Source organism: Branchiostoma floridae, chromosome 10 (assembly GCF_000003815.2).
Source record: "Branchiostoma floridae strain S238N-H82 chromosome 10, Bfl_VNyyK, whole genome shotgun sequence".
NCBI classification, from domain to species: domain Eukaryota; kingdom Metazoa; phylum Chordata; class Leptocardii; order Amphioxiformes; family Branchiostomatidae; genus Branchiostoma; species Branchiostoma floridae.
The window spans coordinates 19,778,254-19,792,942 of record NC_049988.1 but is presented as its reverse complement, the minus strand read 5'-3'; the positions used below and the strand labels follow the sequence as shown (position 1 = coordinate 19,792,942).

At 41.7% G+C, this 14,689-nt stretch overlaps 1 protein-coding gene across 2 annotated transcripts in view; it reads left to right on the top strand.

Moving 5' to 3' along the window:
• Positions 1 to 14,689, top strand: part of LOC118424794 (plexin domain-containing protein 2-like) — a 69,091-nt gene that overhangs the window by 31,386 nt on the left and 23,016 nt on the right. For both annotated transcript variants that reach the window (XM_035833573.1, XM_035833571.1), the window contains exons 3-7: positions 125 to 208; positions 10,936 to 11,073; positions 11,910 to 11,979; positions 12,280 to 12,402; positions 13,392 to 13,445. In XM_035833573.1, coding sequence (XP_035689466.1) covers positions 125 to 208; positions 10,936 to 11,073; positions 11,910 to 11,979; positions 12,280 to 12,402; positions 13,392 to 13,445 — 469 coding nt within the window. The remainder of the gene's footprint in view (positions 1 to 124; positions 209 to 10,935; positions 11,074 to 11,909; positions 11,980 to 12,279; positions 12,403 to 13,391; positions 13,446 to 14,689) is intronic.

Genomic DNA, 14,689 nt, shown 5'->3' with positions numbered 1-14,689 from the left:
AACCGGCTTACAATCTACAAAAGCTAATCAGAAACTGAATTCTAACGGTAGGAAAAGCAACATTCATGACGGTTTACTATTCAATTTTTTATGATTAAAACATTTCTTGTCTATCCCTCGTCAGGTCCCAACCGACGGACCACCCTTGGAACATCCGGGACAGCAGAGGCCACCTGATAAACAGCAGGAACCGGTCCTGGTAGAGCAGGTACGTCAAGTTAACCCGGCAATCACTCGTTCTTTCGCTACATTCACCTACCCACACGCTCTCTCATCATACTCACTTACTCATTCACTCAATCACTAAATTATGCACTCGCTCATTATAGAAGCAATTCACTCATTTTAAACTCACCCTCACTGACATTATCGGCACTCACTCACTCACACTTACTCATTTTCACCTACTAACTCTCACTCACTCACCATCACTCACTTCATTGGTCATTCTTCCATGCAGTAACTCACTCACTCACTCACTCACTCACTCACTCACTCACTCAGACCCTTTCAGACCCTCCCACTGGTGTACAGCAGACGCCGCAGTTTATTGATTGTGATGGTTCAAACAAATGGGTCTCACCTAATCCACTTCCAACGCTTCACACAGGAAAGCCGGAACTCAGCCACTGACTCACTCACTCATTCACTCAATTATTAACTTATTTACTCACTCATTAACCCATTCGCTCATTTTCACCCTCACTCAATTGATCGGCAGTCACTCAATTACTCACTCCCTCGCTCATTTTCACTCACTCACTCACTCTCACTCACTCACCCTCACCCTCATTTAATCGGTCATTCACCCATTCGTTCATTTACACAATCACTCACTCACCCACTCAAACATGATCAATTACGTACTCACTCAATCACTCACTCCTTTGGCTAGCTCCGAGTATAGTGTCCAGGTATGTGGCCCTCTACCTGAATATTTGCAAAGCATGCAAGAAACAACACACACAAATAACGCTGACCACAAAAGGGATGAATATAACAATCAAGAACGTCTGAAATTGGCATGAACAATATCAACCCTCAAAACAATTAACAAGACCTCTCAGACCCTCCCACTGGTGTGCAGCAGACGCCGCAGTTTATTGATTGTGATGGTTCAAACAAATGGGTCTCACCTAATCCACTTCCAACGCTTTACACAGGGGAACGGGAGCGCAGCCAGCGTGCCAGTTGCGGAACACGTAGTGATAATCACAGTTCTAAAATCTTCCAACTGTGACACCGCAGAGGCCCAGAAGTGATGTGTTGCATATCTTAAGACCTTAAGTTCATCACTAATCGTGTCTTAGACAATATAAGAAGATTACAATTACAGAACTCACTGCCAAATGACAAGAAAACCAGCATGCTGGTTGTGGAACACTTAGCGATAATCACAGTTCTAACCCCCCAACTGTGAAACCGCAATGGCCCAGAAGTGCTGCGTTGCATATCTTAAGACATTAATTTCATCACTAATCGTGTCTTAGACAATATAAGAAGATTACAATTACAGAACTCACTGCCAAATGACGAGAAAACCAGCGTGCCGGTTGTGGAACACGTAGCGATAATCACAGTTCTAAAATCTTCCAACTGTGAAACCGCAGAGGTACAGAAGTGCTGCGTTGCATATCTTAAGTTCATCATCAAGCGCGTCTTAGACAATGTGAGGCGATTGCAATTACAGGGCCCATTGCCAAACGAGAAGAAAAGAGTCAACCTGCATTTCTCGAGAGAATTTTCAGGGTCTGCAGTGAAGTGTGATACTTATCTTTTTGTCTTCATCATCAATGACAATTGTTGAAATTATGAATGATCTTTATGTGTATATACATGAATGGATTTATGCTTCATTCAAACGAGACAAGCTTGCTCAAGCACACAAAGACAACCCAAACGTTTCATGAGGAAACTTTAATATTATCTCACCATCCCAAGCGTCAAGAACAAACTGCCTACACGGCAAACTGATATCGCTTTGTTGACATTGCGGCAGGTATGAATTCCGTTAAGTAATGGTGCAGCTTGAAGAAGATACCGCGTGGGTGACTCAGTCTGCTGGCAAACCGCCAGTCAAACTCCATTACAAAACTTTTTTGTCTCCATCTGAGTTTGACCCTCAATATCAGGTTCTAAACTTTTCCGTCCTTATTATCTCTTAGCATTACAATCAACACTTTGGCTAACGCAGAACAGACGATTCGTCTTAGCTGAAAGACGAACGGACCACTGCGCCTGCTTCGGTTGAGCAGGCCAATGCATTAGCGCCCGTATCTGACACCGGCTGCATTTAAAACTACTGTCTACAGGCGTTTATACTCTAGATTATCCCATTGGGTTAGTTTCTTGCTCTATGTAGTGGCGTCTTGTAGTGTAACAGCAGGATGTTTATTATTTTTGGCTCAAAGCCCAGAAGATGAAACCCATAGGTGATGGATTTCTCCCCCCTGATAAGCTCCGACGTAGTGTCTTTATATGGCACGAATTTTCTTACTTCGCTCAGGTGAAAATGAGTACCTCTCTTTAGCTAGGGACGTCCGTCGTATCGGATTTCAAATGGCAGTCCTATTTCTGAGGACAGTCACACCTCGAGCAGGAAAAGCAGTCCGCCACATTTATAGAAAAGTTCATTTCTGGCGTGAGTGGATCAAATTTGCAAATACAATGAGATCCGGATATGCAACTTGTACTCAACAGCACAGATCTGATGTGTTACGCCATGAGGCTGTTTACCTACGACAACTCATTTTGGCGCATTCTAGTCGAGTTTTGATCCGTTTGAACGTTGCCTGTGCGCTAAGCCAGGTATAATAACATGCAGAGGTTGTTCTCTAATCGTCCACAGTCTCTAGACGCCCATAAGGATCTGTGTATCCTACACATAGTATTGCATCTAACACAGCGCAAAACTTGCGTTCATCAGTCATGGTGCAATTTCTGGTCCAGAGAGATTTTCAAGAAAATGGTGAAGAAGTCCTAATTAGCTATTAATTCCTCGAGAGATTTTTTCACGGGTTCGTCAGTGAAGTGTATAATTGGGGTCGTTTTTCTTGTCCTAAGTAGAACAGGCACCTCCCAAACATACCAAACGTAACGAACCGTGAAATGCGGGTGTAAACTGAATCCTTATTTGCAACTCCGGAGGGGATAAAAGCGTGGGTTGCATTCGGTTATTGAACTCGGTTATTTTTTTCTTTAATGAGATGTAATTTCCTTTCTAAAACCTGAGATACTGGATGCAGAATCGTATCTTAGATGAATAAGAAATCACTATATATGGGGAAGAACAACTTCTTGAATCTTCCACTTCTGCAGATGCAGGATGCAGAATCATCATTCAAGGCTTTGCCTTTCCGTTAACGAAAAGTTCTTCAAGACGACTATTTCCTATAACAACCCTCTTATCATTTTTTTTCATATATCATTACAGTAGAAGTCGCTTAATTACACACCCCATTCAATGGCGGGTTTCGTGTAATTATACGGACGGTGCAAAGTTATCCAGCTGGACCGCACTGGTTTGGGATGTTTGGATTCCGTGCAATAAACAAAAGTTTGCAGTAATCCGTTGTGCACTTAACTGTCTTTTACTGTATTGCTTTAATAGTGTGGGTTACAAAAATCCTTTTTAAGAATATGTTTGTGATAGAACTCATTCAGACTAAACAAGTAGCACCAAGAAAGTTGAAAGATATTCATTAAAAGTCACTGCCTCCACGAAGGCATTATCAGCCGCATTCAGCACCTTGACACAGAATTACTGATGTAAACATCTACATGACGGATTGCTTCATTTGCACGACAGCTCCTCACCACTAATTTGACTGATCTTCGGATTTTTAGTATTCTAATAATAACAATCAATACAACACCACTGTGTATAATTCATAACGACAACACCAAGGTTGTAATCACTCTACATTACTCAGAATCCATATCTTGTTATTAAGCTGTATTTTCGTGTTACCACGTCGGTGTGCAAACACAAAGTACCTTTCCATCAAAGAAATTGAAAATCATGTCTATCTGATTTGTCACCAGTGAGGTATGAAATCTTGGGAATTTTGTGAAATTTAATAACGACGACCGACGCTGTTGAGCATTTGTTATCCAAAGGCGTCAAGGTGAAAATCACTTGAAATTACGGAGAAGCTATGTCTTCCTGTGGAGCTGTGATTTCTGATTACCGAGTCGCTTCACAATTACTTAAGTAAGGCCACGTTGATTTGATTATATGGATGACATCCGCGCTCGCACCAATTTTCGGCCATTTCCAAAAAAAAGTTTTCGACCACACAATAAATTGTGCAAAGCAGCTGTAAAATGAGCACAAATATTCCGTAGATTGAAAAAAAAGTATCAGAAAACAGATAAATAATGCCATAGAAGGCCAAAATGAATCTAAAGTCAAAGAATAAGATGTAAAAGGACAGAAAGAAAAAAAAATCTATTGTTGGTTGGGGGAGGTAACGTTACCAGTACAGAAAATTCAGGTCCAGAGGATCATTTCCAGGTCCGGACATGAACCTGGACCAGATCGTCTGTGGAAACTTGAGAACTGGCAATGCTCAAAAAAATGGTAATTGGGCAATTTTGCTACAAAGGAATCTGTTTGGTGGATTATTGGACTCCGACTGCATTCTAAAATCCCATCTCCATGCAATAAAGGCTAACTGTCTCTGTACCTTTGACTGTAGAAACTTGGTGCAATTTACTATAAACTCTACTTGACTTCCGGCTCTTGTTGTCCTCTTGGCCCCCCGTTAGACCCCAAATGGCTGCCGACATAGTGTGTCCATTTTGTAATTGGCGAAACCTGAAAGTTCCTCTGTTTTTTTTTTTTCAGATCTGTTTTTTTTCGGATTGGTCCAAGAAGAAAAAAATGTTTTGCCCCCGTATGATGTACTGGTCCCTACACTGAACTGTTGGTATACCATACTATGTGTGTTTAGTCCAATGTTCAACCTTCCTGGCCACTTTGATCTCATACTGAAGGCAACTTTTTTTTTTGCCAAACTTTTTTTTTATTCGCTCGCTCGCATCAGTTTTGGAGTTCCCGGAGGATGTCATCCATATGATCAAATCAACATGGCCTTATCTACATACCAAAAATCATGAAATCCATCAACCCCTTCTTGAGTTATTCTAATCTCCAAGCACATTCCTCCGTGGCATAAGCTGCGGAAGGACTTTAGCCGGCAATTTTACTTCTCTGCCGGCTACAGTCCTTCCCCAACTTATGTTACTGTCTTGCCACGGAGGAATCTGCTTGAAGATAAGAGTTATTCCCTTTCAAAGTCTGACACTAAACCTGCCCTGCAGTTCCGAAACAAGCCGCTAAGGGGCCAAAACCGATACCACTTACTTTCGGCATGAAGAGCTGTCTACCACTGAATAATAATAGCCACAATATGTCCAGAACTCGAGATATCAAACCAGGAAGTTCCGCCGCAGAAGGGCCCAAAATCTAATCGTTTCCAGGTCTCATCAAGAGCTACCAACATCGAATATCAATACAATCCATCCAGGCATTCTCGAGTTATCTTGGTCTTCTACTTACAAACCCACATACACCCCCACATAAAAACACTATCCAAAATGTAACGTTCTTGGCGAAGGTAACAAATAGATCACGCCGCGGCCCTGTGCTTCTACCGATGCCTCCCGCGACGATTTCTGCCCTTTCTCCACCAGCCCCGCGGCGCTGACAAGTGATCATAGAAGGCCGTAGGGCGGCAACATTCTATAACTCACGGATTCCGGCGGACCCGGCAAAATATCACCGGCATAGATTCATATTACGCTACAGGCAGGAGGTGTCAAGGGCGGGATAAATTGTGTGGCATCGGAGTTGTGGGGTGCACTGAGCTTAAAAATGTAATCTATTACCGGGCTTTTTTGGTATACCTGGGACGGGGGGGAGCTCTTTTGACCCCCCCCCCCTTCGTAATTTCAAAACGGCTTGGGTTACGATCACCAAATTTGGAGGGGATCATGTACTAGTAAAGTTTTATATTTTCCGTAATTTTGGTATCTTTATGACGTAATATGACGTAATTATGACGTCATAATGTCATATTTTGGGCTAAAATCGTCTAAATATGAAATTTCAGCTATACTTACAGGTATTAAACGAAACGATGACTATAAAGGTTACATTATTGGTGTCTAAGTCTGCCAAGTCTTTTGTTGCCAATGACGATGACACTGACGCCTATATGACGGCAGAAAATGACGTCATCTGTCCGCCATCTTGGGTCGACAAGCTTGAATTTTCAAAAATACGACTTTTTCCACATATAACCCCAAAACCCAATAAAACTTGACTAAAAAGGTTCAAGTAATTGTGTTTTGTAAGAAAGTAAAAGATTTGGACGGAATTTGAGTAAAAATAGCATGTATTTATCATTGAAAACGCATTGTCCGCCATGTTGGAATTTGACCCATTACGTCATCAAATTAGCATAAATTATGAATATTTAATTAGAAATGTAACTCAAAATTACACAGGTTGTTAATGATATAGATAAATAAGTTTGGTCTAGCAATGAAACCTTGAAATCCCATAATTTAAACTAAAATTAGTAAATTTGGTAAAATATGCCTGTCAGAAACCCGTTGCCATGGGAACAGGAAAAATTACAAACTAATGTTTTTTTTCGCAAAATTGTTGGCAACAACATTTTAGGAAAAGTCACCAAGTTTCGTAGTCCTAGCATACGTCGTTCGGCAGTTATACGACGTCAAAGTTGGCGAAGGCACTTTTAGCACCACCCGCCACCCCCCCCCCCCCCACCCCGTCCAGATAGGGTTAAGTTTTGTCTAACAACAATAAAGTTGCACTTGTCTAAGCTCTCGTCTTCAGGAATTTTTCTGTTTGCATTTTCTAGTTTTATTTTGCATTTTTCTGCTGTTTTCTTTTTGCATCGTAGTGTTATACCAATTGGCGTTATTCTTCAAGGTATTCGTTGCTTTATTTCTTATCCCATACAATACCCCATGTAAGAGTCCTTAAAAGTTGCACTTAGTATTTCAATCTCTCTCGCCCACTCTATCTTTATCCTGTCTTCTTTGTATACTTAACGACTGATGTCGATATTTTGCAATTCCCGGCAGCTCTGTACACGTACCGTAACGTAATGAGGCGATCTGTCTCCATCCGCGCCATAATGTGATCTGTCCCAGACCATCTTAGTGTAAAACCTCAGTTCTGTATAACAGCAAAGAAATGTTCACTGCGTTGTCGGTGTTTTAGAGTCTGGTCTCTTGATACACTTCTCTTTTCTGCGTTTCCTTGGCGTAGTTAGACCAAACAGTTCTCCGTGATTACTTCATCCCTTATCCGAAATAGAACATTCTATAAAGGTTATCTCAACTAACACAGCTACCTGGCCTTGTTATATTGAAAAATAATTAGGAAAATGCAAATGATAGAGCGGTTCGTAGTGAGTATTCAATTCTTACTCATCAAGACTATAGTAGACTGACAAACGTATTCTCCTGAAACAGATGTTCTATAAGATGAGATTACTACGTCTACATAGCGAACCACCACGCCTCCTTTATCTTGTCTACTTAGTACTTTGTATACGTAACGATGTCGATATTTTGCAATACCAGGCAGCTCTGTACACGTACCGTATCGTGATGAGGCGATCTGTCTTCATCCGCGCCATAATGCGATCTGTCCCAGACCATCTTAGTGCAAATCGCTTCCACTTGGTGTTTACTTAACACCCGCCCCCGCTGATCGATCAGAATCACCACAAATAAACCGCAGTCTGCCGCCGTGTCGGCTGGTTTAGTAAGAGATAGAGTGGCGGTATCGACTAATCTCCAGGCGTAAGGTGCACATCACTACACTGTACTTGCGTCACGCTTGCGTCACTGCGGGATTCGAAAGATACTCATGACGAATTTCAGAGGTAGAGAACGAATTTTCTTATTTTTTTGTGTATTTTGTCGTCTTCTAAGTCATACTTTTACGTATTACGCAATATTCAAACTATAGAAAATTGGAGAAAATAACAAAACAGTGACTCAGTGAACGAACCCCGCAGTGACGCAAGCTTGACGCAAGTGCGGTGAGAGTGCACCTATAAGGAGTTTCACTGGCCAAGGAGTGTTCTGAACCACCGATGATCCACAGTCAGTGAAACGGGGAGGAACATTTCTACTCAATAATGATATTACTGCCTCTCCCTGTAGCCATACGAACAACAATAAGAAGATTCGTGGTGCTAATTCAATGATTCATGCACATCCCCGTAGAAGTAGGGCAATTAACACCTACTGGACAAGCACACCATTACAGAATGAAATGCTCCTCCCTGTTTCAGTGACGGCAGATCCCCGGTGGCTCAGAGCACTCCTTGGCCAGCTAAACGCCTTATGCCGGGGGTAGATCTGCCTGGAGATTAGGTATCGACCGCGCCTGTCAGCCTGTCAGGCCAATTTGGACTGGGGGATCTTTTCCAGACATCCTTACGAGATGATATTGATGCACTCTGCCCGTTTACACCTCAGGCGAGGCGGGTCCAATAAGTTATGACTTGAATCCTGTGATCCAGGATTTGCGTAGGAGGGACTTAAGCCAAAGAAAGACCTCTAGGATTGATCTTGACTTCGATTCGGGAGAAGTTGTTGATGTAGCTTTGCATTGTAATGATGACACTTTAGGCACAGTCTTCAGCAATGTAAACATGACTCTTTGTTACAAAAGGAATAACGGTATGGATGACGTCACCTTCTGAAAGATTTTACAGTAGCCGAATCTAGTCTAACAAGCTTTCATGTCAGAAGTTATTAATAACTCCGCATATAGTCTTAATTGGAAAGGGTGTCAGGTGTAAGTTGCCATTCATGGGTAATCTCAAAGCAGATCCTACGGTAGCGTAAGCTCTAGGCAGATTTCCATTGGCATTAGATAGTATCAAAAGCTGCCAGAGGAGTGAAGCAGGCCTATATGTATATGTGTGTTTGGTCAGCTATACTCACGCTATACACTTAGCCAGGTTTGATGTCTTATGCCACTGGTAAATCTGCCTGGGGATTAAGCCACGGGTTAAAGAAGCGTACACGTAATCCACAGCAGAGTTTTGGAACCCACCTGACTTTTAGGAAAGTGTAGCTGAACGCTTCAGTTGCCGTGTGCGATGAAACAAACTTGTTCCCCCCTCCCAGCCGAGCCCTCATGCTAATTGGATGGCCTTGGCTGTACGTCACGCTACAGCTGAATCAATGGACGGGATTCACACGTAATTACCCAATTACGGCTTAACCGCTAAAGTGTGAAACTTTCTTCACGCCTGACCGCGCAAATTTTCCCACAATTCCGGTAAGACGATAACTCTGGGGGATTTAGTCCTCAAACCTGTTAGTGCCGCAATTTCGCTGCTTCGCAAACAGTTTGCTCAAGTCCCCGAAGGCTGATAAGCCCCCGGTGACCGCTACATGAAGACAAATGCCGCGTACTTTGACGTCTTGCCAACCGGAGGAAAATCGTTGCACTTGGAGGAGCTCGTTACCTCCATAACGTGCCGTTCGTGTGAAATCAAGGGAATCTCGCTGTGCTGAGTGGCTGATATGACCTGATACTCCCCTGACCCGCCCGTATTCCTCCAATAGCTGCTGAAAACTCCCTAGAGACAATGGCAACGTCGAAGATTTTTCTCAATACAAATGTTAGGCTAGGCGCACTTCCGCTTGATGGTAGACTTTATTCAAATTTTGAAAGCTGTCTATCGCCTTGATCAAATCGAGAAGGAATTTTTCAAAAAACACAGACAAAACTGAAAAACGGCAGAAAAATTACAATTTGAAACAATTCTCTTACATGGCAACCATATTCAGGACTCCTCGCCACCTCAAGTGTTCATGTGAAACTAAGGAAATCTCGCCGTACTGAGTGGCTGACATGACCTGAGACTCCCCTAGGACTGACTCGTCTTCCTCCGGTAGTTGCTGAAAACTCCCAGGAGACGATCGCGCGATGGCAACGTCAAAGAGTTTTGTCAATACAAGCGTTAGGCTAGGCGTGCTTCCGCTTGATGGTAGACTTTATTCAAATTTTGAAAGCTGTCAATCGATTTAAAGATCAAAGTGAGAAGAAGAAAAAAAATCACAGACAAAACTGAAAAACGGCAGAAAAATTACAATTTGAAACAATTCTCTTACATGGCAATCATATTCAGGACTCCTCGTCACCTCAAGTGTTCATGTGAAACTAAGGAAATCTCGCTGAGCTGAGTGGCTGGCATGAACCGAGACTCCCCTAAGACTGGCTCGTCGTTCTCCAGTAGCTGCTGAAAACGCCAAGGAGAAGGAGGCAAATACGATTTCTGTCAATACACTGAGCGTTATACTAGACGCACTTCCCTTCCGTTATCAGTCACTTGATTCATAGGAGACGTTCTGGAGGCGGTATCTAGGGCGTAAGGGGTCACAGTAAAGTGGAGTGAAGAATCAAGGAAAATTCAATGAAACAAGAGGAAGGGCAACAAAAATGCAAATTTGAAATGATCCATCAGTAAATGAAAAAGACACAGATTCCAGTTAGACCCAATCAAAAGTAATCTGGGATGTTCGATAGCATTCATACATGAATAAGTTCAACAATTTTCCAACATAAGCGAATGAACGAAATCCCTTTTAATGGCTTTGTTGTAGGGTTCAGGTCTTATGCTCTGATTTCAAGATTTCTCCCACAGCATACGGAAAAGAAGTCAAACCCTCAAATTGTTGAATTAGAAATATATTTTTGTGCAGATGCCATTCCTTTTCATAATAACTTAATCTCATTTCATTTTCAGTCTTTGGTACGGCATACATTCTGTAAATCATTGTTTTCCTTTGTTTGCGAATAGTCTTAGGGCATGATAATACAATAAAAGTTATTATCATAATGTAATGATATTCATGTATTTTTTACAGGATCAGTTCCATTACTACACCTCCAAGTACTTCACGATGACCCCGCCAGGCTCCGCAGTGTGGGTCAACATGGATGACCCCAGATCCATGGCAACGGTCGCGTACGGGCCGGGGTCCAATCACCAGCGGGGTGCTATGGTGGGTGGGGCTGGTGACAGCTTCTTCAAACTTGAGATAGTTGAACTGCAATTTCCAACGCACAATTTGCCAAGGAATGAACGATCCACTTCTGTCGTGACATCATGTTATGCAGATAGAACACGTGACTCAGTGAGCAGTGGATCATAAATTGCCGGAAGTCTATGGCGCCCACCGTCTCTACGTCACGACGGCAGTGGGTTGTTCATTCCGTGACAAAGGCTGATTCTGTTCAGTCGAAAATTTGTGAGAGTCCAATTTTTTTGTTGGAAATTGCAGCTAGTTCAACTATCTGAAGAATGACTCCTACCAACACAGATGAACTTTCAAGTTAAGCTTCTTCAAACGTTCATGTTTTGTATCAAAAGCTTTCATTGGCTTGTTGTATCAGCTGTGTTTGAATATTAGCGTATCATGTACATAATATGCATGCATACACGTAAACGCGTCTCTTCAACAGCGACAGTGTCATTTAAGCAGTTTCAATAACTAGGTTGTAAAAGCAGATTTACTACAGACTTACTGTTACTTTATTGTGCTTTCCAGTATATACACCATAGGTCTTATGATTAGTACTTTCGTGTCGACCTATTAAATGTAAAATAACATACATGTATTAGCTATATTCACAGATCTTAGACACTGACAGTGACAATGACTGTCACAATGATCTTTATTGCATATTCCTGCCCAACATTTTGTAATATTTGAAATCTATAGCGTCTCTTCTCTCTTTTTGATACTCGAGTAAAGAAATTTACAGAGCTTTTCCAGTACGTTGTACTGTAGATCACAGGGCATTTGATCTTGAAGATGATTGTCTTTCCCCTTTCCAGACTGTATCTTTATCATTTGACTTCCCGTTCTATGGACATCCCATCAGAAACATATCGCTTGTAACCAATGGTATGTACGTGTGCTTTACGTATCTTTGAATTGATGTTTCGTAAAAGTGTTCAAACAATGCAATATGTCTGTTGTCTTTTCACAGACTCTATGACACAATCTCAGCTGTTTCACATGGTAATATCATAAGCTTAGAAAGACACACCATGCGTGCTCATTCGTCCATTGACATTGTTCGCAGTAGATTGGGAAAACCAAGAAGATACAGCAATATCTGTTTCATAATAGAAGTAAAAAATAGTATTCATTAGATAATCTCATTCTGTATTTCTTCCTTGTACGTCTCTGTTTGTCGTCCAGGTTTCCTGTACACCGGCACCCTCCTGCACAAGTCCCTGACGGACACGCAGTACATCGCACCTCTCATGGCGAACTTTGACCCGAACGTTAACCCCGAGTCCATGGTGAGGTACAGGGATAATGGTGAGTTCACTTGGTCTAGTGATTAGTGATTAGTGATATGAACGTTTATTTGGAAACCCATACTCGTGGGCTAATTGCAAGTACATGGTAGAAACAAGATGGGGAATATGCATGTAACAAAGAACTGTGATAAATATTATTGTACAAAGGGCTCCTCAAATACTAGTGATAACCATATATAGATAGGTTGGGTTTGATTAGTAACCGTACAGAACGACCTAAAGGTCTTACATGTACATCACCAACCAATGGTTTCTTAGCTATTGTATATGCACTTCATTTTACTTGTGTGTACAGCATCCAACGGATGTTGTTCAACTTGAAATATAGCTTTTCTATGAAACCTATACTATATAAAGATACGTATTCAACTGTGAGGCCGATTGCACCATCTTAAAAGATACTTTCATGTCTTAAATAAGGTTTCCTTTAGAGTTTATCGTGTACTTTTTAGTCTTGACCCTCTTTGTATTCTCGTCTCTCTCTCTCTCTCTCTCTCTCTCTCTCTCTATATATATATATATATATATATATGTGCGTGTATATATATATATATATACAGAGACATCTGGAGAGACTTCATAGTGTCACCTGATAATAATGGATGACTGAACTGAACTGACTATATACTAATCCATAGGAGCATGTTCGGACATGACGCACCCGCCATGACACATGAGTCAGGGGTAGGAGGAACCCTTGCATCCTTGGTCGGAAGTCCTCCTAGGAGACGGAATCTCCAAACCACAAACCTTCATCTGCTGGGGCCGTCTTACACGTTGCATACAGTGGCCCCTGTAGGACTAGTACGCCATTGGACTAGAGGGTGGAGAAGGACGTGCACATCCCTCCTTCACCTTAAAAACCCAAGTGCAGGCCAGGCAGACGGGTCGCCTTAAACCCGTCTGCCTACCATTATCTTTCGAGCGAACGGATGCCAACAAAAAATTAACAACAATACTAATCGAGAGGGTTTATGTGTTTCCTAGGAACGTCTTTCACTGCAGAATGGACGAAGATCAGGTTGAGAGACGATGAGGAAGGTAATAGCAATCACTTTGCGGAAGTCGTTTATGAAATGATGCCATAAGGCGTAGTTTTGTGTAAGAAAATGGCTGTGCTGGCATTTCCTGATGCACATTTTATAGACCAAGTTAACGCCATGCTATAAGTCTTCTTGAGATTCGAGAGAAAGGTCTAAGACTTTTGGAACAGAAGAGAATACCAAAGGATCATCATCATTATTAGTCTAGCTCGGACTAAGTTCATTCCATTTTCCGAAGCGTCTTCGTCTTCCATAATGTTACAAAAGTGTTAAAATCCGACATTCCGGTCAATTTGATCTATTTTTTGTCGAGTTCCCCCAAAACACAAAGAAACTTGCACCTAATATGTTGAATCGATAAAACCCTCAGTGAAAGGCGCCTTAAATTTGAATTCCACACGAATAAACAAATGTCTATACATACAAACAAACAGCGTTGATCTATTTGCATATTGATATAAATCCAAGGCGTCATTATTATATAAGGCAATAGACCAATTCATCTTAACACCTGTCGTATTCATTTGTTTGAACCTTTGTTTATTTCTAAAAGCTCAAATCGGCCTGCATGCCGATTTAAATTGAGGTCATGGGGGAAGAGGCCTAGGCAAGGGTCAGACAACGCATATAACAGAGATACAGTTTAAAGTCCTAATGAGTATATATACACACGTTTACATACATCGTACAAAACAAAGAATAGCAAAATACATGATTCGAGTCCATTCATTGCAAAAGTCGTTGACATCTTGAAAGTTATATCGTCGTAATTAGTCACTCGTAGAAGTTATAAAAGATCTACATGTATACGACGATCCGACCTTTGCATGACCTCCCCCACTTCCCTCAGCTAAAAATGAGTACCTAGTTTTGGCTAGGGACGTCCCTCGTATAGGACGTTATTATATTAAGACCGTGCCATAATGGTCAACGTAATGATCGTGGACACTAAAGGAAGAAAGAACCGTGTTTAGCATCTTTGGGAACTAACTAGTGATGGCACTTCTTTTTGCACTGAACGTGCGATCGAAGCCTTCTACTAGTTCTAGCACTGATTTCTGTTCAGGGCAGCGAGTGCAAGGGGCCCAGTAGCAATACTAATCGAATGGCATCCATGCCACTCGCATTTAATCGTTGTCATCTTGAACGATGTTATTAAATTCATATTGATATATACAACCGTATATCAATTATAACGTACTAAAAGTGCATCTGATTTGTAAATGAGGATGACATCTCCTG